Source organism: Temnothorax curvispinosus, unplaced genomic scaffold, assembly GCF_003070985.1.
Source record: "Temnothorax curvispinosus isolate PA1 unplaced genomic scaffold, ASM307098v1 QBEX01017357.1, whole genome shotgun sequence".
NCBI lineage: Eukaryota > Metazoa > Arthropoda > Insecta > Hymenoptera > Formicidae > Temnothorax > Temnothorax curvispinosus.
The window spans coordinates 23,116-46,898 of NW_020227137.1; the positions used below are offsets into that span (position 1 = coordinate 23,116).

Sequence of the window (23,783 nt, forward strand, 5' to 3'; positions counted from 1 at the left end):
CCTTCCCGGGCATCTCCGCGCGCCCATAGCCAGCATTTTCTTACATTAATCTAGACACATAGTGTGCCTTCAAAGTACATGCGTCGGCTTTCCACGCGTGAAAAGTTGTAAATCTGTGGCACCTCGTTTCATATCGACAACATATCAAGGTCATTGAAATCGGTGAGATCGCCCTTAATCTAAAGTTTTACCAACTTTAACACTGCATATCTCAAAAACCAGAGCAGTTAGCCCTATAAGACCTATGTAATTTTTTATTCAGCATTAAAAGTACTACCAGAAACCATCGTCAAATTAAGGCGCCAGGATTATCGGAATCTAACCAATAATCGAGTGTGATTGGTCTATTTTCTTACGGCTTTACGATTATGACTAAAACTTTGTTACGTGCAATGGCCTTAACTGTCCATCCGCATATTTCTTTTCCACTTTCTCACAATACTCGCAGCCGTACATTTCACTATGTCGTCTAGACAGGCCGTCGGCATTTTTGTGCGCCTGTCCCTTCCGATGAGTTACTTCAAACTGATACTGCTAGAGTTTCTCCAGTCACCGTGCCAGTTGCCCTTCCAAATCTTTGAAGGACATAAGCCATCTTAAAGAGGCATGGTCTGTACGGAGTACGGATTAAAAATTTTTGCCCGAGAAGATAATGGCGAAAGAATTTAATCGGATTGACGATCGCTAAAAGTTCTCGACGCGTCACACAGTAATTTCTTTCAGCTTTGCTTATATATATTGTACGGGGGGAGGGTGTCAGTTCCCCAGAGGCGAGATTGTCTAAATTGCTCGAAGGATCAGAGGGGGGTAATTAAAATCCCCTCACGAACAAGTTTTGTAAAACGAGAAAGGAAGTAAAGTGCGCATGCAATGAAATAAAGCGAAAAGCGACTCACTGTTGGTCCGCCGGTCGTCTCTTGGAGAAGTCCGCCGATTCTCGTTCTGTCTCGGGGCTGCTTAGAAAAGCCTCGTCTGGTCCAGCATGCATTCAAAAGCGAGATTTGTAATAGCAAGCAGGCACACGCAAGCAGGGAAAGGCAGGCGAGAGATCGGTGAGCCTGCGGCCGAGCGTTCCCAAAGTCTAGATGCGCGTTCTACGACTTCTTAACGGCGAGTGAGGCTCGCGGTCCTGCAACGTGCCGCGAGCAAGTAATTTGCTCCCTTTTGAGTAATTGATGCCGTCGGTGGATGAACGATGGGAGCACCGATTGGTGAGTCGCATAAATTTCTACCGATCGCGATTCACCGACGTCTCGCGCGAATAAGAGCAATGATATAACTAAATATAACTAAATCCAACTACTATGTGATACTAATTAAGCAACGACAAAATGTAAAACTAAACAAAGCAAACAGCTATAAGATATATATACAAGACGATACGCCAATTCCTTGGGCCTAACGCACCTACGGGATTACCGAGTTCAAGACACCGCTGACATACACGTACAATTATACATACACACATACACTTACACATTCTCGAGTTTGAAGTCTTACGAGTTTGCGAGTTTACGAAAGTCTACCATACTACGCATACTACGCAGTTTCACAATCGAATTGAATAATGGCCGATGCAAACTGAGAGGGAAATCGCTAGTGCCAATAACCAGAAGAAGAAGAAGAAGCTCTTAACTTTCGTTACAGTTGACAACTATTCAGGTTAGAAAATCTGACATATCGACGAAATGCAGTGACACGAACATGCGCTTTGGCCACTTGCGCATGCGCTGTGGCCATAATTATATATTAAAATACACCGCGTTAGATAACGAATGCCTAATATATTTTCATATATGTTGAATTAATAGCATGTGTTTTGCATATATATTATACATTTTATATATTTGTTATTATTATAGATAATTATAATAGATAATTATAACACACGGAACATAACGTCCATTAGACGTCCACACAACCTCCATGCGACTTCTATCTCTACGGTGGACGTCAGATAGATCTCTAAGGCTGCGTTCGGGGAGTGCGCTATTAGCGCTATTGCATCGTTCTATCTTTATCGCTCATCAAGTGTAAAACAAGGATAGAATAAGCAAATAGCGCTAATAGCGCGCTCCCCGAATCCAGCCTAATAGAGATTCATACTGTCTCCATCATAGATATCTTCTACAAATCCATAATGGACATTCATTAGACGTCTATTATGGATGTATAATAGATTTATATACATAATGTTTTTAACAGATCAATATTTAAGTTTTATAGGTAAATTTAAATTTTTAGATAATTTAAAATTATTAATTTTTATACACTTTTCAGAAGTATTACGTTATATACATATGTAGATTAACCGCGAGCGTTAGTAACGCGCACTGCCGCGACGCGGCTACCATGCGCCAGTACTTTCTCGTAATAAAAAAACATCACGCGCTAGTATAAGAAGCGAGCCTGTAAGAGGCCTGACTGCGATAATTCTTTGGTACAGATCATCTGAAGTGATACCTCTGGTATCACATAGCAGAGGTTTGCGAAGCAATTTTTGATAATTTGTTGGATACAACTTATAAATATTTATCTAATTTGTTGTAAGCTTTATAAACAAGACGTATGTCCATAAAGAATCTATAAAACGTTTAGTTAACATATTTTAATTATCCACCAAGCTCCAAAGCTCCATTAACCCTTGTTTGTCACACTGGGGTGCAGCCACGACCATATTTCCTTAATTTTAAGTTTTAAGTACCAAACCTACGGGGAGCGGGTCTATAGCGACATCTGTCAATAGTTCGAGAATGCCACTATCCCCTCAAGCCAGTGGCATTACGCCGGGACCGTTAAGGTGGAAGCACATAAAATTGCAGGAGCCATGAGCACGAATGCAGAAGTCATATGCGCATGCGCTATGGTGTCTGCATACTGCCCATGGCTTCTGAATTTTCAATCTACATAAAAATACATAAGCATAGTTTATGTAGATTGAAAATTCAGAAGCCACAGCCATGGGCAGAATACAGGCAGATACCATAGCGCATGCGCATATGGCTTCTGCGTTTTGCTTATAACTCCTGCAATTTTATGTGTTTCCACCTTTAAGGTGGAAGCACATAAAATTGCAGGAGCCATAAGCAGAATGCAGAAACCATATGCGCATGCGCTGTGATATCTGTAGAACTCTATAGATACCACAACGCATGCGCATATGGCTTCTGCCTTCTGCTTATGGCTCCTGCAATTTTATGTGCTTCCACCTTTTGTCTGTCTGTGGCATAGAGATATAAGAATAGAGTGCGCAAGCGAGCTGAAAAAGCGATATAGGAATAGAAAGAGAAAGTTGCGCAGAATAAAAAGAGAAAGCTGCGCATGGGCCCCTTCTGTCTTTGTTTCGCATGCACGCGTAGACAAAGACAGAAAGGGCCTATATGCAGCGTTCTTTTTCTATTCCTATATCGCAGCCTCTTACGTGCTAGCATATGACTCGCGCACTCTATTCTTATATCTCTATGGTCTGTGGCAGTCGTCCAATGTCTAGTGGGATCACTTGCACCCCAGTGTAGCAAGTAAAGCTGAATTTGTGAAATTCAGTGAACTTTTTTTTGCACTGTATTTTGACATCGGAGTAAAGAATAAGGTTGGTACATCAGAACATGATGTACCAACCTTATTCTTCACTCTGATGTCAAAATACAGTGCAAAAAGATTCACTAAAATTTCACGAATTCAGCCTTATCTTGCCACACTGGGGTGCAGGTGATTCTACTACACTTTGGACGACTTTCTCTATGAGGAAGCAAAAAGGAACTAAAATTGATTGTAATGCTTGTTTTTATTGTTCATAACATGTTTTACTTATGTTCAAATAAAAATCTTATAAAAATTCGATTTAAACAATAAATATAGCATATTTTGATGATAACACAAAGTTCATTTTTTCACGAAATTCCTTTCTTTATTTCTCAGAATAAATACCTTTTTTTAAAAATCTACCACTAAACTACTTTTTTTCTTGTAGTACTACATCAGTAGAAGGCACCTAAATTTTTAGCCATTTTTATAGAAAAATAAAAATATTATGAATTTTTTTGTAAAAACAGCTATTTTTTCATTTTTTGGGGCTATTTTAATTTTTTTATCACACATAATTTTAATTTTTGGCTATATAACCTACATAATAATGTTTAAAAGTAAGCTCTTAAGAAGTTCTAAAAAATTTGGCAAGTTAAAATATTGAATAGCTTATTTGTTATAACAATTTTTGTCGCTGGGATAGATTCCACCCCAATGGGGCAAGTACGTGACTTCTTTCAGAAGTGTGGCGAGTAAGGATTAAACATCTATGGTTAATCTATACAACGCCTAAAAGAGATATATCAATACGTCTAATGGAGGTCGAATGGAGGTGTGAAATGCCGAACTATGGATGCTTAGTAGACGTCCATGGGAAGTTACATAGATGTATAATGGAGGTTTTTAATCTCCATGATGGACATCTAGCGGGCGTTTATTAGAGCTTTTTGTTCTGTGTAATGTATTTTATGTGCTTGTGTATAACCTGCGTGCGCATCACAAGCACATGACTTTGGGGGAGGCCTAGGTCCGAGTCGGACTGTTGCGCCATTTAAAAAAATATATATGTTTTTCACGTTAATTATTTTGTAATAATTTAGAATACGGGTTCAACGTCCAATACTGATAAAATTATTTGAAAAAAGTAAAGCGCGCCACTAACCTATAGGTTAGTGGCGCGCTTTACTTCTTAAAATTTCGTGATTGTGGCCACGGCGCATGCTTGTATCGCTGCATTTCGTTGATGACAGATTTTCTAATCGCAATAGGGTCGATTTAAACACAGCCGTGCCGTACCCGTACCGTATCCGTATCGTTAACATTAGACAAGGATGGAGACACATTAGACAAGGATGGAGACAATAGGAATCCTAGTCTAATGTTTCTGTCCGTGATACGGTACGGGTACGGCACGACTGTGTCTGAATCGACCCATAATCGACAACTTAAACGATTTGTTTTGGTTTGTACTCTGCTCTAACTAAATGCACAAAAACAGTTAAATACAAAATATCATTATATCATTCGTAATATATCATTTGTTTATGATCCGTGCAATTTTTATCCCAGAACATTTTCCGTATAAATTTCGGTCACGTATTTGCATTGCTAATGATGTCCTAAACCACAATAAGCAACGGATTATTGTTCAATTGCTGGACTACGAGTACGCCATTGTAAGATTTAAGATGTGCAGGTTGCAAATGACAAAATATTTATAAGTAAGACGCGTCGAAGTACACTACATATGTAGCTACGGATCATGCGCATGTGGCCACGGGGCACGTTCAGTCGCTTTTTTTGGTCGGTATGTCAGATTTTCTAACCTGAATAGTCGTCAACTTTAACGATTAATATCTCGCTTTGCGAGGCAGTGAGAAATAAGAAGTCGAAATACCTGGGGCAGCAAATGGTTGTATGACCTCTCAATTGATTAATGTGGGGACTGTGAAACTTGGAAGGATTTGCGGCATTTCCAGAAATCCATTAATTTTTTAGTTTTCATACAGTACAGAAAGATTGCAGAAACATCGCAGAAATATTTCATTACAAGATTGTTAAAAAAAATGTTAAACGTTACATTGAAAGTAAATGCCAAACACTTTGGCCATAAGCATGTGATGTATAAGATAAATCAGATTTCTTTGAATAAGTAGTATTATGAATAACATCTATGCCGTGTGTGTACAGCCGCCCGTCTGAAAAAATTCGCTCTTTCAGTCGGTAACCGATCACCCATCTAAGTATAGTAACCGCGTCCAACGTTGCTTGACATTGATGATTGAACGGCCTAGTGGGGATCTTCTGACTCTAACACTTCCTTCTTGCTTATACTCGTATATAACACATCTTTATATTATCAAAAAATCTTGTAATGATATATTAACTGGTAAATATAAAAAATGATGTCACAAAAATTTGGATATATAATAAATATTAATAATATTAATAATAATGTGGTAAATGGGCCAACTGTACGAGCTAAATAGAAAGATGTTATTTTAATAAATTAATTTATTTACTCGAGATAACTAAAAAGATAAAAAAATAATTAAAAGTAGATAAATGTTTCGGCTTTACTTACTCGGTAAAAATTTTTTTATTTAAAAACATCTAAATATATATAATTATATATTATTATATAAAATTGTCCATATATATCCATATTGTTTTTTTTTTCTTGTATAATCTCTGTTCGTATGTATGTACATACATGAAAAATAATAAGAAAAAAAATTAGATAATAATTAAAAAGATAATTTTTGCATTTTTTTTTACAAAAAAATAAAGTGTGCAAATGTGAAAAATTTGCTCATATATAATCTCTACTATTATATAAAAGAGAAAAGTTTGTAGTGTTGTTCGGGGTAATCTTAGAAACTATTGGAGTGATTTTGAAAGTATTGTATATGAAAAAGGAGTAAAATTTCCCGGGGAGTGCTATAGGGTGTATAGTTTTTCGTTACCGATCTTCTGGAAACCGGATTTTCTAATTTCTTCAATTTTTCGGGAAATAATTGACGGAATCTCAAAGAATTATATGTGAGACAGGGGTAGAATTTTCTGGGGAGTGATATGAAGTGTATAATTTTTCGTTACCGATCTTTTTTGGAACCGGTATCCAAAATTTTTCCAATTTTTCGGGAAATAATTGACTGAATCTTAAAGAATTGTATGTAAAACAGGAGTAAAATTTCCCGGGGAGTGCTATAGGGAATGTATAGTTTTTCGTTACCGATATTCTGGAAACCGGTTTTTCTAATTTCTTTAATTTTTCGGGAAATAATTGACGGAATCTCAAAGAATTATATATGAAACAGGGGTAGAATTTTTCGGGGAGTGATGTGAAGTGTATAATTTTTCGTTACCGATCTTTATTGGAACCGGTATTCGAAATTTTTACAATTTTTCGGGAAATAATTGACCGAATCTTAAAGAGATATTTTCTTAAAGAGATATTACCTCGATATTTTACTTACCGATTACCGATTTTATTCCTTGGTTTTTTAATTGAAAAATCGAGGTTCTGTGTACATCGCGAGCGACCAATCTCAAAATTCTCGAAAAAACGCCTGGGTAAACCAAGGAATGATGTCGCTGATCGGTAAGTGAAATATCGAAAAAGCGGAAATGACTCAATAGTGTGAAACTCGAGTAGAAAAAGACCGGTTACGACATGTTTAATCCACGAAAACATTTATGCGATCCGATTTCAAATTAGAGGCAGTTGTGATTCAAATTACGAATATTAATTTCATCCGAGTGTAATAATTGAGAAAATGGATGCAATATGTGATCATTGTCAAGTAAAAAAGTTTAAAACTTATAAGCACCTAGAATGTGTTATTCATGCAGAAAAGTTAAACTACCGTCTTTAAATCAACCACCCGACACACTCCTTATATGTTTGTCCACAATAAGGATATTGAAACACAAACAAAGTCGTTTAAAGAAAAACAACTCCCGGGCGAAGCCCGGGTAACCAGCTAGTTATATATAATTGTATTTTAAATACATTATTTATATATGATTATATATAATTATATATAGGTAAATAAATGAACAATGCAAACACAATAAAAAAACAATCCAAAAATTGTTTTTTTAATTATTTTCAAATTTTTTTTTTATTATTTTTTTTGTAGTACATACTAACAGAGATTATATAAGAGAAAAAAAACATGGACATATATAGACATATTTTATATAATATTTTACATAATATTATAGTATAATATATATTTAGATATGTTTTTATATAAAAAATTTTTTACCGGGTAGAAAATTAAAACAGCGAATATTATAAATGACTTGTCAAATCGATGTCGAATCAATGTTGAATCGATGAGTATTTTCAACATCGAATTAAAAGTATCATATTGATATCATTTCGATCTCGAATCGAGATTTTACATATAAACGGATGTGCACAGAGTTACAACAGTAAAATTGAACAAAACAGTAACAGGAGTGGCTGTCTATATTATTCATATCAGTTTATTTAAGGTTATTCGAAAATATGTCGAAATTCAAACAAACGTTGACTTTTTTACCCTTGCCAGCAATAATCGAGCTAATTTCGACGTCGTTTCAACATTATTGTTTCGATATTAGCTTTCTCACTGGGGACTGCCGCGTTTATCTGCCAGATTCTTTCCATTTCGTGCAAAAATCGTTGATTGAACATAATTTCATCTATAATCGCGTTCAGGCTTGTATTCTAAATAAATACCTTCATTTTTACCCTTTTCTATGCTAACTATTCTCTGCTTTAACAAAAAGACTTTTCAGAAAGATTTTCATTGATCGCAGATTTTATGCATGTACACACGTGCAGTGTACATGGCGTTGCAATCTGAGGACAGATATCTCGTAGGATCTCGTTGGATAAGGACAGAATGATTAAAATAATCGATATTTTTAATTCCGCTTAGATGAGAGCGCTTTCTCGTCGGAGTTCAGCCGTCACTCCAGGATCCCCTTAAATGACTTTTTTTTGTACATGTACTATTTCCATATACATTAGTCATTTGTACCTTTCAATACTCAAAATAACTGCTATACTTTTCAAACTTTTTTTGTTTATAACTTTTAAATAAGCAATGAGCGACGATTATGTTATAAGGAAAAGTTACTCAGAGTCATGTCCTTGACAACATATGTCAAGGTTAAGATCACTGGAGGTGGGTCACCTATTCGGTATATTTACCAATTTGACTTACACCACTATGACTTTTACCCCTCCATATATGAAAATAATAAGAAAAATTGAAAAATGATTAGAAAAATAACTTTTGTACATCGGTTTATTCATCCTTAATGTATAACGATTTAGTTGGATTGATCGGTACAAAGCTTGGTTGTGCGGAAGGAGGATGTGGAGCCTGTACAGTTATGATTTCAAAGTTTGATCGTGTTGCAGGAAAAATCATGTATCCTTTTCATAGTGTACTATAATATAATGATCTGGATTTTTTCTAAAAAATGTATTCCCTTAAGGCTCCTGAATACTCATCGTGGCCATGTTGGAATGTGACATCAGAAGCGAGAAATGACACGTTAAAAATTCTTGCATGGTATTTCCAAATAAATAGATATTTGCTTAAAATAACACTACAGGTCACTTCAGTACATTTTAAAAATACTCCGAGTTGCATCCCTTTCCCTTGAGTTATTAAACATCCGTAAAACGAATGTGAAACTATGCAGGCTTTTTTAGGGCCAGCGCACGAACATTCTCGTAGCGTCTTACACCTTACGTGAGAATCTTGCGTTAGTGCTGATCTACAACCTTGCTTTAAAGGGTATTTAAGCTCTAAGCCGTAAGAAATTGACCAATCACAGTGGAATGTGAGGAGAATACTCGACTGTGATTGGTCAATTTCTTACGGCTTAGAGCTTAAATACCTTTTAAAGCAAGGTTGTAGACCAGCACTTACACACAAGCCAATCTTACGGCAACGCACAAAGAAAAGGATAACGTAACGTAGGTACGTAACATAAGACTAATTACGTTACGTTTTTCTTTGTGCGTTGCCGTAAGATTGGCTTGCGTGTCGCGTAACGCAAGATTCTCACGTAAGGCGTAAGACGCTAAATTTTGCCCACGTATTTGCATTGCCAATGATGTCCTAAACCACAAGCAACGGATTATTGTTCAATTGCTGGACTGAGTATGCCATTGTAAGATTTAAGATGTGCAGGTTGCAAATGACAAGATATTTAAGTAAGACGCGCGTCGAAATACACTACACATGTGGCTACGGAGCATGCGCATGTGGCCACGGGGTACGTTCAGTCGCTTTTTTTGGTCGGTACGTCAGATTTTATAACCTGAATAGACGTCAACTTTAACGATTAAAAAGGTCGTGGCACATAGAAAAACTTAGGCAGTAAAACTCAAGCAGTAAGCAAATCAGCCAATCACAGTCAAGAACTTAAGGTATGGCCCTAAGCGGTAGCGAATCCATACCGTTAATTTCTTACTGCTTAAGTTTTTCTATGTGCCAAGACCCTAATATCTCGCTTCGCGAGGCAGACCGCCGCGTTTATCTGCCAGATTTTTTTATTTCGTGCAAAAACGCGTTGACTGGAAATGTTCGTGCGCTGACTAGGTTTTGTATTACATTCATTTTACGGCTATTTATTAACTGTCAAGGGAAAGGGGTAGACCTAACCTGAACTCGGAGTATTTTCGAAGTGTGCTGAAGTGATCTTAAGTGTTACTTTATGCAAATACCTTTTTATTTAGAAATGCCATGTAAATATTCTCAACGTGTCAAATCTCAACGTTTCTCGCTCCTGACGTCACATTTCACGAGATGTCGGGAAAGAGCCCAGGAGCCTTAAAATTAATTTCCTATATCTTATAAATCGAAACAGTCATTTGGCTGTTAACGCATGCTTAACACCGGTATGCGCCGTGCATGGTTTAGCTGTAACCACCGTGGAGGGTATTGGTAGCACAAAGACCAAGTTGCACCCGGTACAAGAACGTATTGCCATGGCACATGGGTCGCAGTGTGGATTTTGCACAGCTGGTATAGTCATGTCTATGTACGCTTTGTTGCGCAATATCCCAAGACCAACTATGGACAATTTGGAAACTGCGTTTCAAGGTGATGTATTTGGAGTATGTGCGTAGTACGTAAGGTCTTTACGTAGACAAAGCTGGTTCATATCATTGGCATATAAATGCATAATGCATAACATATAATTATATGTAACGTAATAATAATAATGAATTGATTACATATTTCCTAGGTAATCTATGCAGATGTACAGGATATAGACCGATTATAGAGGGATTCAAGATCTTTACGGAGGAGTGGGAACGATCGCAGTTAATGATTAACGTACGAGAGGAAGGAGCAAACAATACGAGAACTTGTTCAATGGGCGACGCCTGCTGTAAAAAGGTTTTTACGTCCGAACCAACTGAGATGTTCAATTCCAAAGAGTTCCGTCCGTACGACCCTACTCAAGAACCTATATTTCCACCAAAATTAAAAGTAAGTTACTTGACTTACTACTTGAAAAAAGGCCGTAGCCGGATAAAAAGGATCAATGTGCCCCCATACGGATCATGCTGATTTTTTTTTCTTTGATTGCTATCAGTGTCACTTACAAATTAGTCAAATATTAACCCTTAATATTGAACCGTTTTGGTGTAAAAAATAAAAATAAAAATTTTGAAAATAATTTAAATCTTTTGATCGGCTTAACACTGATTTTGATGAAATTTTAATATGTTGTAGATATCATTGAGACACATTTGTGGAAAATTCGGGAAAGGTTTCTGACAAAAACATTGATAAAAAAAATAAAAAATGTTTTTGCTTTTTTTTAGTCCCAATATCTTTGTGGTACAATTACGAAAAAATTTTTGTAGAATTTTGGAGCAGTTTTCTATCAAACATAATTTTTTGGAAGCAATAAACTGGGTAGGCGGTACTTTTAAAAAATAAAATATTCTTTTTTTTTTTTAAATATGATATGTGTTTAGTATTTTTAATCCGTCGCGATCGCGGATCAATAGGTACATGTAACGCTATTTCTTAGCCGACCTCTGAACGAGTTGATTTTGTGCCGCACCCCCGTCACCCTCAGACCGCGAAGTCTCTCTCGACGCGCTATCGATTCTGCCATGCCTGGATAGCGTGATCCTGCCAACGAAAACTATTGGCTGATGCGTGTCGCGCGCCCGAAAACTCCCGAAAAGGGTCCGCGAGAGCTCCGATCTCAGTAACGAAATAACTCAGTAACTTGCTTATACTCGCCGTCGTGCATACGCAATTACCGCGCCGTTAGTGCGTCCGCTAATTACCGCGCCATTAGTGCGCCCGCTCATTTATCGCGCCGCGCCGTTAGTGCGCCCGCTAATTACCGCGCTTTAGTACGCCCGCAAATTCACCGTCGCAGTATCGCGAACGGTGGATATTCACGTCTCTCTGCGCATTACTTGCCGCGCCGTCGTGCGCCTGCTAGTAGTAAGTGGGTAGGTATGAGGCGTCAAAACAAACCCCTACCACCGACCCCTCTGGCGCCAGGGGCGTGGCCAGACGGTCTGCCCACGTGACCTCGGAGCGCTCTGATTCGCTGCCGCGTGAGGAGTGGGGGTAACGAGGTAATTAAATGGAGCGTTTTGATTGGATACCCCATACCTACCCAGCGTCTGATTGGCCTTATTACCTAAAATGTCTAGTGTCTTTTTGGGACTTCACGTGGTAGACGACTACGAAACAAAAATGTTGGATTCAAAATAGTAACTAAATGGAGCGTTTTGATTGGATACCCCATACCTACCCAGCGTCTGATTGGCTCTCCCGCCTAAGGTGTCCAGCGTTTTTTTGGGACTGCAAGTGGTGGACGACGCTGAAGTCACGCAGGAAAATAGCGGAAGAGCCGACCAGCGTCATTTTGGCAGGAGCACGTGTTAGACAACGCTAAGCTCAAAAAAGGATAGGACGCTAAGATGCCGAAAACGGAAAGTAGAATTTTTAAAAGCGTTTTGCCTCGAGGGTGGTAGTCAGACAGAACGTCCAAAAAAAAATTTCCCACGACAGAACATCCCACGACATTATGTTCAAAAAAATAATATCCCCGTGACAAAATTTCCTGCGACAGGACGTCCACGCGAAACCAGGAGCCACATGGGTTCATAACTTTCCACGCGTGGAAAGCCTACGCATGTACTTTGAAGGCATACTATGTGTGTAGTTTAACCATAGTGGAGCCCCCCGCAGGGGGACGGAACCTACCACCTCCATGCATACGCTATCCACGCGAAACGAGGTGTCACATGGGTTTACATTCTCTTTATTTTATAACTTTTTTTATTTATTACACACCTATATTCGAATATGTGGCGATTGTAAGGGAATTGTGAATCCGATAAGGATACATTAGTAAGAGATGTTGTGCGAAATATTTGTTAGGTAATTCAATGCCTCGGCAGGATTATACGTATTTACAACGTTGCGAAGGCGAGCGTCTAAGCGCGCCTGTTTTATTCTCTTTGGGCGAGTCTCTCCCGCTTGGAATTGTGCTATTTGACGCTCTTGATCACTTTGTTCCATTTGTAGGCCCTCGATGAATTTCCAGATTGTAACATGATGTGCCTGCAAACGTACCGCGAATCCATGATGCCACCCTTCAACTGCGTTGTTGGTACGCGGTAGGTTTTCCTGAGTTCTGTTGTAGACATTCCAGAGTGCAATTGGAAAGCGTGCATCTCGTCGTTTTCCTCTTCGATTCTGTTTTCCGATCCATGTTTCCTCATAATAATCAAGTAGAGGTTGTAATATTACCTCGTTGCAAGTATAAAAATCGGTGTCAATGAGTTGTTCGTATGTGGAAATGACATCATTGACTGGAACAAATGCCAGTGCAATTAATTTTTTTAGCTGCTGTGCAAATTCCTCGTCCTGCGCATATCTTGTTTGTAATCCATTCGTCTGAATATGTTTCCAAATGCACTGCGAAAAATGAAAATAGCATCCATGCACTGTACTGGTCTGAAACACCTCTTGGAACACCTGTATGAAACTGAGTTCGTAATCTGTTGTTACGGCGGTTGGTTTGAGTTTCCGTTGCAGATTTTTTAATGCGCCCAAAAATTCGATGTAAATTTCTCGCGATTTTTTTGTTGTAAGTACGTATACCAAGGGAATTGTTGTATTCTCGTGAAGCCCGTGAATCGTGTATAATTGGGTAAATATGTTTGGTACCGTCTTGAATGTGCCATCAGCGTGCCATTGGTTGCAATTTTGTAGAAATTTTAAATTCTGCTTTGTGGTGAAAATGATTATGCGGTCCTGTCGTTTATTGTCGTAGTAGATAAATTTAGTATCTGCTTTTGTATTACAGTAATCACCCGTTATAATCAGATCCTCTGCAGTAGACGGATTTGGTGGTGGAGCATTTGCTCGTAATCGTGTCCTTTGAACCGTGCGGCAGAGTGAATGTGTAGGTGGCAACTGTGCTGCTACGGATGCAGTGATACCGGTACACGCAGCAGAAACAATGTTTTTCGTTGGATCATTAGATTCGATCGCTTTTCGTTTCATGTGGTTTGTAACTGCGATTTGCTTGACGTGCAATATATCCGGAGCGTGATTATGCGTCGTTTCGCTCACAACGGATCCTGGAAATTTATATCGGTGATGACGTCGTGAATATTGAATATAATATGTAATGTATAGGTGACACGTGAGGGGTGATTTTCGAATACATGTTGATGTTACCTGTCTCTTCCTCGGTTGTCGTTTGGCAACGCCCGGGACACTTTATCTCCTGCGCGTAGCGAGTGCATCGCCAAAACACTGTTGTTGTAGTTGCACGGTGCTTGTAGTAAATGAAACTTTGGTGCTGTAACAATTTGCCACCTTTTTGACTAGTTAGAAATGTGAGTGGCATTGCTTCTTGACGCAGTACAAGCTGAGTTGGAACTGCTGTTAGTGTTTACAAGCCGTTAATATGTACGCACGTGCTATTGTAAACAGATTCAAACATCTCTACAGTCGATGAGAAATATAACTGTCTTATAACTTTCCACGCGTGGAAATGATCATATATTAGTATGAACGCATGTACTAATGTAATACCGTAATAAAACCGACAATGACATAATTCATGTGCCGATTGTGTCGTGGGTGTTTTGTCGTGGGAAGTTTTGTCACGGGAATATTATTTTTTTGGACATATTGTCGTGGGATGTTCTGTCGTGGGATATTTTTTTTTGGACGTTCTGTCATGGATCCCTCGAGGGTAGGGGAAGAAAAAAGAACGGACAGGTTCGCTTTTGTGACGTGACGCGTATATGTTGTTTTTAGAGAATAGTTTTCATGATTTATGACCGTGTATTTTTAGGACTTGTGTTTGGACAAAGAGTTTACGAAATAATCAAATACGCTTGCTTTCAAAGTTTTGTCTACGTTATTTCCTGGGAAATAAGGGTGTAAAACAGGAACGGACAGGTTCGCTTTGTGATGTGATGCAACTATTTTAACGTAAAAGAAAAAGGAATGAATAAATAGACGGGAGGGGGTTGAAGATACAAACAATGTTTATTACATAAAATAATACATTGATACGAGGGAATAAGTATTTCTTTTAATTATTCTTAAAAGTACACGCCTGAATATGGCAGCATTCAGCGTGAGGTTTTACGCATGCGCTTTTATTATGAAGAAAAATGTTACGAAATAATTTTACAATCAAACGATCATTGCGTTTGCAATGTCGCTAAACAGATTAAGAAACTGGCTAAGATTATAACCGCTACACATAAAATATAAAAATACACAGCAGTATTGTCCGCAAGTTTGAGAGAGCGTTCCTTGTAGCGTCACGGTGTTCCATCGATGCGTAGTGGAATTCCGACGAAAGCGTAAGAGGAATCTGGAGTCTAAAAGTGATAGTCCGTAGCTATCGAAATACGTTTTTGCTCCTTGCTCGTTGATGTAAAAGACGACCCAATGTTGTCGATCGTGATCGTACGTGTTAGCGACGATAGCTGTCGACCTCGTCCACACCCTCGGCAGGATAGACACCCGCATATCTGACACTGAGATGATGCAACGCTTGTAAGATTTCTAGCGAGTTCATTTTTACACAGCGAGGTGGTAATCGCACGAGAGGAATTATTTGTATAATTTCGGAGTTTACCTTTTTTGGAGTTGTCGCACTAGTGTTCTTGGATGGTGACGGGCATATCAGCGAGTTATTGAAGATGTATTCTTTTCTTACGCCCGCTATTGAATAATATGCTTTTGCTACTTCTCCTTTCTCTTTCTTTTCTGTCTCGTTATTTTTTGCCACTGTTTTATTTTTATAGCAATGTCACTGTTGGTTTTTTCATCTTCGTCGTCGCTTGTGTCCAAATTTACGTGTGAGAGATTAGTATCGTAGCTCGAGTCGATGCTGTTGCTGCTACTACTGCTGCTACATTTGCTGTTGTCTCGCAAGACTATCCAGCGTTTCAATTTAAAAGCGTTACGTAACGCACAAACAATTTTGTCCGTAGTCGAAACACGAAATCCGTGGTGTGAGCAGCGTCTGTACTCTCGGGTCTCCGGTAAACTTTTGAACGGTGGAGAAATTTCTGCCAGATTATATATGTTTCTGGAAAGGGTAATTATTTAGTAATACGGATTACCCTCCGATGACCTTGACCTTGACATATGCTGTCAAGGTCACCCTTCTGAGTGACCTTCAGAAGTTTTTAGCCGGCGGTCGGTATTCGTTAATAAAAAAAGTGTCGAAAATATAGCAGCTATTTATCAACAATTTACTGCTTTAAATGTTGTGTTTTGGTAAAGCAGCGACTTTCTCGCGAAATAAAGTATTCTCTACTTAAAAAAAAAAAAACGTAATATTAGTCGTTTATGCCTCTCAATACTCAACGTAGCTGCTATATTTTTGAAACTTTTTTTGTTAATAACTTTTTCATGGAAAATTAAATACCGAGTAACCTTTACTGCTGTTGTTAGTACAGCAATTTGCAGCACAAAAGGTTGGCATAGGGAGTCTAAAATGTGCAAAAAAATGTGTAATAATTAATGCAAAGCATTTAATAATGCAATAAAAATAATTCATTAAATAAAAGCCTATAAATAATGGTGAGGAGGCCACTATTCTTCAGATTTACCGTTGTCGCTATGTATAATTCAATATGGCAGCAGGTACATGGGCACAGTTCACTCTGACCAATCAGCGTAATCTCACGATCACGTGATCATTAGCGAATCTCTGTTACACTATAAAATCTCTAGTACGTAGACGAAATGTGCCGTATCGTCGGGAAAGATGCACGTTCGAAATCGATATTCGTCCGGAGTCAATTGTCGATTGTTTCAGATCGATGAGTAGTAGATACCCGTGCGCCGCGGTCTCGACATGGCGTCGTAGTATGCCGCTTCTAGAAACTGTGGATCGTTGGGAAAGATTTGACGCGCTAAATGACGAATTTGCGCACGATCGCGAGAATTCTTAAAAACCACAATGTTTGCATTGAGCGATATATCGCGTTGCCCGCGTCCCTGATGAAAAAGATTTTGCGAGATGAGAATTACGCTGAGATTCTTATGATGACTGCCTTTGGTAAAGAGATCCACAATCGCGTCGCTCGATGACGATTCTCTCATAAGATCGTCGATTATTACCAATTTAGGGGAGAGCGGATCGGCGGAATAATCTTCCGAACGTAGCAATCCCTCGTGAAATTCAATTACATTTTTCTTCGGCACTGCTTCCTCACGGGCGTCGTATTGTAATTGACGATAAAGCCTTCTGCCACTCTGCGTAATAAAACAAAACTCTCTCGAAACGTACGTTGGACATGTAAAATAATTTCGGAGAAAGGTTTTCACGAAGATCGCCTTCCCGCAACCGGTGGGTCCACACATGATCAACGTCGATGTTTCCAGCGCACGTCCATTTTGCGAAATGATTGACTCGAATTCCGCGCGTGACTTCAAAAAGGATAATTTGAAGAGTGGGGCGGGGGGAAAAGATAATCAACGGCGGCGGCGGCGGCGGCGGCAAACGCGCGCACCAGCGTGCCTCCGCAAACGCTCGCGCGAGCGAACATCACCGCGGCCGTCGATCAGCTGATAGTCCAGTCACTATGTACAAAAAAACGGATTATAAAAGACATAATTCTGACCCAGGATTTTTCTTTTGGGGGGTGTTGGGGGCTCAAGAAAAGCTTAATCTCAAGTTTTCGACCTCTGTTTCCCGCTTGCTTTTTTTATGGAAGTAAAAAATGTAAAAAAATGGTTTTTATGCAACACGTGCATGGAAAGTGCCCCATTACGCACGCTACGCGTGCGTGATAGACCACTTTCCAGGCACTTGCAACATAAAATAGGGAGTGTAAGCCGTGTGTAAAGATGAAAATTCCCGGGTGCGGTTACCGCACTCGCCTTCGGCTCGTGCGTAAACTCCACACCCGGGAATTTTCATCTTACCTCACTTGTTACACAAATAACTATTCCGCGATAACTCGATTTCTAATAAAGTTACAAGGTCGAATTGGAGCTCATTTTAAAGCTTTTTTTACGCTCTACAAATTATGTCGTATGACATTTTTACGTATAATTGATTGTTTTCGAGACATCGAACGAGAAAGGGAAATAAAAAAGTATGATATTTTTTTCTTTTTACTCATTATTGTCGTCCGAAATTGCAAAAATGCTTCAAATGAAACTTGTAAAGCGTAAAAAAACCTACAACTTTTATTTGTTATTCATTTCATTTTGTTGAAAATTCGATTCGACCTTGTAACTTTATTAGAAACCGAGTTATTGCGGAAAAACCATTTTTTCACATTTTTTACTCCCATAAAAAAAGCAAGCGGGAAACAGAGGTCGAAAACTTGAGATTAAGCTTTTCTTGAGCCCCTAACACCCCCCAAAAGAAAAATCCTGTGTCAGAATTGTCTTTTTTAAATGTACATAGTGACTGGACTATGATTCGCGCGCCGCGGTGCGCATAAGCTTATTCATGTCTTAGCTTATTACGTTTCCGCAGCAAGAGCATCGCAATCGACGAGCTTGTACGCGATGCTCCGAGCGGAGAAAAAGTGTGAGAGAAAAAATAAGCGCGGGAAAAGGTGGGGAAATTATATGATACAACTATTTACGCTTTAAATGTAAAAATATTTTATTTTTCAGAGATTTTCTGAGAAAAAAAAACATAAATTTTTAAAAATTTTATATTTAAACAGAATATATTTACATATTGCTACATTATATTTTTAGTTACATATTACAAAAATCTATTTACACTTATAACTATTTACAAAATTAATAGTTATTTGTGTAACAAGTGAGGTAAGATGAAAATTCCCGGGTGCGGAGTTTACGCCTTCGGCTCGTGCGTAAACTCGCACCCGGGAATTTTCATCTTTACACACGACTTACACTCCCTATTTTATGTTGCAAGTGCCTGGAAAGTGGTCTATCACGCACGCGTAGCGTGCGTAATAGGGCACTTTCCATGCACGTGTTGCATAAAAACTATTTACAATATAATATGAGAACATTTTTTTACCCTAATGTGGCAGAAAACTCGTTAGCCTAACTTAACAATAAAGAAGAAGAAGAAGGAGAAAAAGTTATTCACTCCACGTAACCGTACGGAAGTGAATAACAATTACACTGGTTTACAAAATGAAAAAATTTTTTTATACATTTAATGCCACTATTTTTTCCCTATGTATTTTGGCCCGCTAAACTCGAAAATCACATAAAAATTTTTGTATGGATTGGTTTTCGAGATATGAATTTTTGGATTTTTTTTCGGAGATAGCTTCACATTTTAAGCCATATCTCGATTTAGAAACGTACGATTGGGTCGCACAAGCTATCATAGTAAAAGTAATCGAATCTCGAACAATCGCGTCTCACATTGTTTTCCAATCGGTTCAGTAGTTTCAGTGTTATGGACTAAAATATATGAGAAACGTTGATTTTTTGGGCCACAATAAAAATAGAAAATTCACTCTATCGCCATGCAAAAATAGAAAACATCAAATTATGTCCAGTTTCTTATTGTTTACGTATAGGTTGTACTTTTACGAAAAAAAAGCTACAAATTGAAGAAAATCTATGGATAAATACCGGAGTTATGAGCAATTGAGTGAAGGTACAGGCAAATTGGTTCGCTGGCCGAATTTTCCCCAGAAAGAATTTAAACAAAGTTTCACGACCGAGCGCAGGCCAGGATTTCGGACGATATTGTCCTTATCGAGAACAGCACCCTGGGTTTCCGCGTATTCTCGCAGGTATCCTTCTTTCGTCTCGTTATCATGGCAATCACTCGGCCACCCACTAGCTTCTTGTTTTAATTTTAAAAATGTATTTATATATTCGGCGAACAAACCACCCTGGCGCCGAGTACCGGGGTCATATCGCGCAACTTTATATTGCCATATTTCGCTCACATTTGTCACGAGATAACCCTTCTCGACGGCTTTGCGCAATTCGGCAGATACCCAAGTACCTTCAAATTCACGATCGGCGGGGTTATCGTGAGTGCACGTTACCTGCAAGAACGTTTCGCAACTACGGCATAAAGCGAACAATAATTTTTTGCGTACGCGATATTGGAGTACCGGGTGAAAAAGATCGCGCGGTGAAAGTACTCGACATCGAATGAGACCTTCGAGCGAATCAAAATTATAATTCGTTGCAGTTCCGATTAACGCTCAGCATTCTTCGCCAATAAAAAAAAGATGACCGATCGGAAAAGCACCGGTTTTCAATACGTACGGGTACAGAGAGAAAACGTCCACATAATGTATTTTCTCTGTACCCCGAATTTCGCGACGCGTGGCGATGTTTCCTGTGCGTCCTCCGTAAAACGCGTTGCGAGGATCGAGAGGAGCGAGTTTCAGTAATGGATGATTTTTTAGAAAATCTTTCATCACCTGATTTTTGCGCAACTCTTGGTCGAAAGCACACTCCCACATCTCTGTCACGAGGTACCTCCTTCTTCGGAGACGACATGTCATCGCGAGTGTTTGCTCGTAGCGCACATCGATCGTGTCCTCACGATTCGCGGCCGAAACCGTTCTATCGCGATTCACCTGAAAACATGTGGGACATCCGTGCCAAAAGCAACCGTGAAATCGTAGTACGTAACGTCGCGTCTCGTTTTCGTCGTCGTCATTAGTCGGCGTCTCGTAATATTCGTCAACGCGCGTGCCGTCGATTTTATGCTCGCGCCCCTCGCCCTGCGTGAATTATGGGATGTCCAAGCTCATGCTCCATCCACACTAACCACTGTAGAGCTTTCCATGAGTGATTATCGGTGAATCTATATCCCCCCGCAGGAATGACTCCTATCTCTTCCTTGCGCAGAAAGTTTTTGCGAAAAACTCTCATGCACGTGGAAGCGATAGTCGTGCATTCATCGAACGAACACACGTTCCCGCGTTCCAAAAAAAATTTTCTGAAAGCCATACACGCGCGTCGAAGAATATCCACGTCGTTACGGCAATATTTAATAATCTTACTTTGAAAGTTAAAAATAAAGTTGTTACGCGTCATCTCCGCGTGCCACGAAAAAAACCGTTCGCGTTCTTCCGGTTTCATATGCTCGGGAGAAAAATATCGTGTGTCGGGTATCGAACCGATATAATCTTGATTTTCACAGGTGTTAAATAAATGTGGAAAAATACCTTTATCCGATGTATCCAGCAGCCTGAAAGCTTTAGGTAATTCAGATAATTTCATCGGCATATAATTTAAGCTATCTATAAATTTGGTATGTCCGATCGTCATCACGACAATTTTCGTCTCGTTTAAAATTACTTGTGGTTCTTCCGTTATTTCTGTATTTTTAACTAAATATTTCAGAATAAATTGCGCGTCGAACGCTTTCGCATTATGCGCGATGCAAATAATTTTTTTGTAACATTTTGTCGTTTGCGTGGCAAAATCGATGAACTCTTTTACTGGATCACGACGAAATATAAATTCTCGCACTCCGCACCAACGGCATCGCTCCGACGACATGTCTATCGCGGCGCACGTTTCGCAAATCTGTTGCACGACGGAGAGAGTCGGTACGTGAACTTTGACGTTCTCCGTACCTTCGAGCGTCTCGTTTTGATGCGTTTCAAAATCATAGAACACGAATGTGACGCGTTCTTTTTTGCTATTACGGTTGTTTGTTACATCCGCGCCGTCATTTTCGTTTCGAAGCGATACCTCTCCCCGTGCTAACGTAGTACTCGTACCCTCGCCCGGGGCGTTCGTTTACGTCGGCATTATGTCGAAGAGGCCGCATAAAACGTAAATGATTAGCGGACTGCAACAAACAACACGTCTTGCAATACGAAACGCCACATTCGTGTCGCGAACTTCTCTTGATGAATCGCCCGCAATTATCGCAAATCCTAACAGACGCTCGCGTGCGATTTACTGTCGTAAGATTTTTGCGCGAGATGACGTTCGAAATACGAATTTCCGAAAAACGCACGATTACACGTCACGCACTTAACAATTTCCACATCGGGATTCTCGCACGAGGGAGTGGCGTAACAATGCGGACATTTTTTGGAACAGCGATGTCCTCTGTCTTTACGAAACGCAGTGTTGCACGACACGCAAAATTCTTTTTGAGTACCGGCGGCAGCATTCAAATTTAATATTGGATTGTAATGATGCGAATGCTCGTAATACATTATGTTTAAACGATACGTAGATTCGCGTTCTAACGAGACGAGTCATTCACTACCGTCGTACAACGGATTTTCGCCGCTACCAAAGTTGCTGGAATTGTAATTATGGCTATATTTTCGTCTGCGAGAAAACGTTGAAAAAGATCGATCTCGGGAATTCCGCACCCGTCTTTGGGTATCGTAACACCGGCGTTCCTCACTAGTTTTAACGCTAATTCACGCTGAAGCGAGGAAGTCTGGCATTTTACGGAATTCCACCTGTCGTGCAACACCCCCGTGCGTAGATTCCCGGGCTCGCGATAAATTTGTGCCAACACGAGGGAACGAGGGAGGTACAAATTATCTCTATTACCGAGATCTAAAATTGAACGCTTAGCGATGTCGGTTACTCTGTTTGTCGAGCCCCCGCGGCCCACTGGCACCGCGACGTTGAAAACGCTCACGATGAAATTTTGAGCGATATTGATTCTCCTGTTGCTTTGTGCGACCGAGCTCACGAGATCCCATATGTTCTCGGGAGTTAAGTCTCGTACCGAGCGAAACGATAGCCCCGCCGGACCGAGCGTTAGTTCCGCTGAACGACAATCTAACGTAATCTCCCTGCACGGTTGCACGTAACGCATACGTGTGAATTTCACGGAATGCGTTTTCCAGCCAACGCGGTATCGTCGCCTTCGGGTATCGGTCGTATTCGAAAACTGGCTTCCCTACCGAGTATCCGGAAATTTCTAAACCGACGCGCGTTTTCTGCCACTAATTTTATAAAATTAAATTGCCCGACCTGGTGATGCTGATGGTGCTGATGGTGTTCCTGCTGACGTGCCTGCTGGTGCTCCTGTTGTTCCTGTTGCTCCCTCTCCACGGGGTATTTTCTTCCTCCTCCTCCTCTCCGACTCTCTGTGATATTGAGGATCAGCAGCAACAGCATACTCCTCTTCCCCCTTCTCCTCCTCGCTAGCACTCTGCGTTTGTGTATCAACAGTATTGTCGGCAGCAGCAGCAGCAGCAGCAGGACGGTTTGCACCATCACCCGATTGTACTGAAAAATTAAAAAAAACTTAGTCTCCTATAATATTGATTTATATTACGTTTAAAAAGTTAAAATTTTTTACACGACCGCGATAGAGCCATACTAAGGTAACTTACCTTAAGTAGAGTAAAAGCAAATCACCAGTTGCTTTTATCACTAGCGTAGATCGCCGGTTTTTTTTTTAATCTTTGCCTTTTATTAATTTTCCGGAGACAAAGGCCGAACCGGTGAGTAAGAAACAGAAATAATTACTTGTGATTAGAACAATAAATTACGGAATTAAAAATATAATAGACAAATATTATTACCTTCATAATCGTTACGCGCGTATCTCTCGTCGTCGTCATCGTCTCTCTCTTCAGTAGCACTAATATCATCATCAATATTATCATCAATATTATTTTCACTCTCCTTCTTCTCCTCTTCCTCGTCTATCACCTCCTGCGTCTCTTCTGCGTTTCGAACTTCTTCTTGTTCTTGTTCTTGTTCTTGTTCCTGTTCCTGTTCCTGTTCCTGTTCCTGTTCCTGTTCCTGTTC

The 23,783-nt window shown here is 39.6% G+C and overlaps 2 protein-coding genes across 2 annotated transcripts in view; one reads left to right on the forward strand and one right to left on the reverse strand.

Annotated features, from left to right (window-relative positions):
• Window positions 1–23,783, forward strand: part of LOC112467441 (xanthine dehydrogenase-like) — a 67,810-nt gene that overhangs the window by 12,562 nt on the left and 31,465 nt on the right. Inside the window, exons 3-5 of the mRNA XM_025036072.1 lie at window positions 8,861–8,957; window positions 10,408–10,643; window positions 10,789–11,036. Coding sequence (XP_024891840.1) covers window positions 8,861–8,957; window positions 10,408–10,643; window positions 10,789–11,036 — 581 coding nt within the window. The remainder of the gene's footprint in view (window positions 1–8,860; window positions 8,958–10,407; window positions 10,644–10,788; window positions 11,037–23,783) is intronic.
• Window positions 21,421–23,453, reverse strand: LOC112467440. Its single transcript, XM_025036071.1, has 2 exons — window positions 23,363–23,453; window positions 21,421–23,255 (listed from the first exon to the last, which is right to left on the reverse strand). Exon 2 carries the CDS (start codon window positions 23,241–23,243, stop codon window positions 22,851–22,853), a length of 393 nt encoding a protein of 130 aa, XP_024891839.1. The 5' UTR covers window positions 23,244–23,255; window positions 23,363–23,453; the 3' UTR covers window positions 21,421–22,850.

Coding starts and splice junctions, on each gene's coding strand:
- LOC112467440 (XM_025036071.1), bottom strand. CDS start 23,243: ATGGTGCAAACCGTCCTGCTGCTGCTGCTGCTGCTGCCGACAATACTG.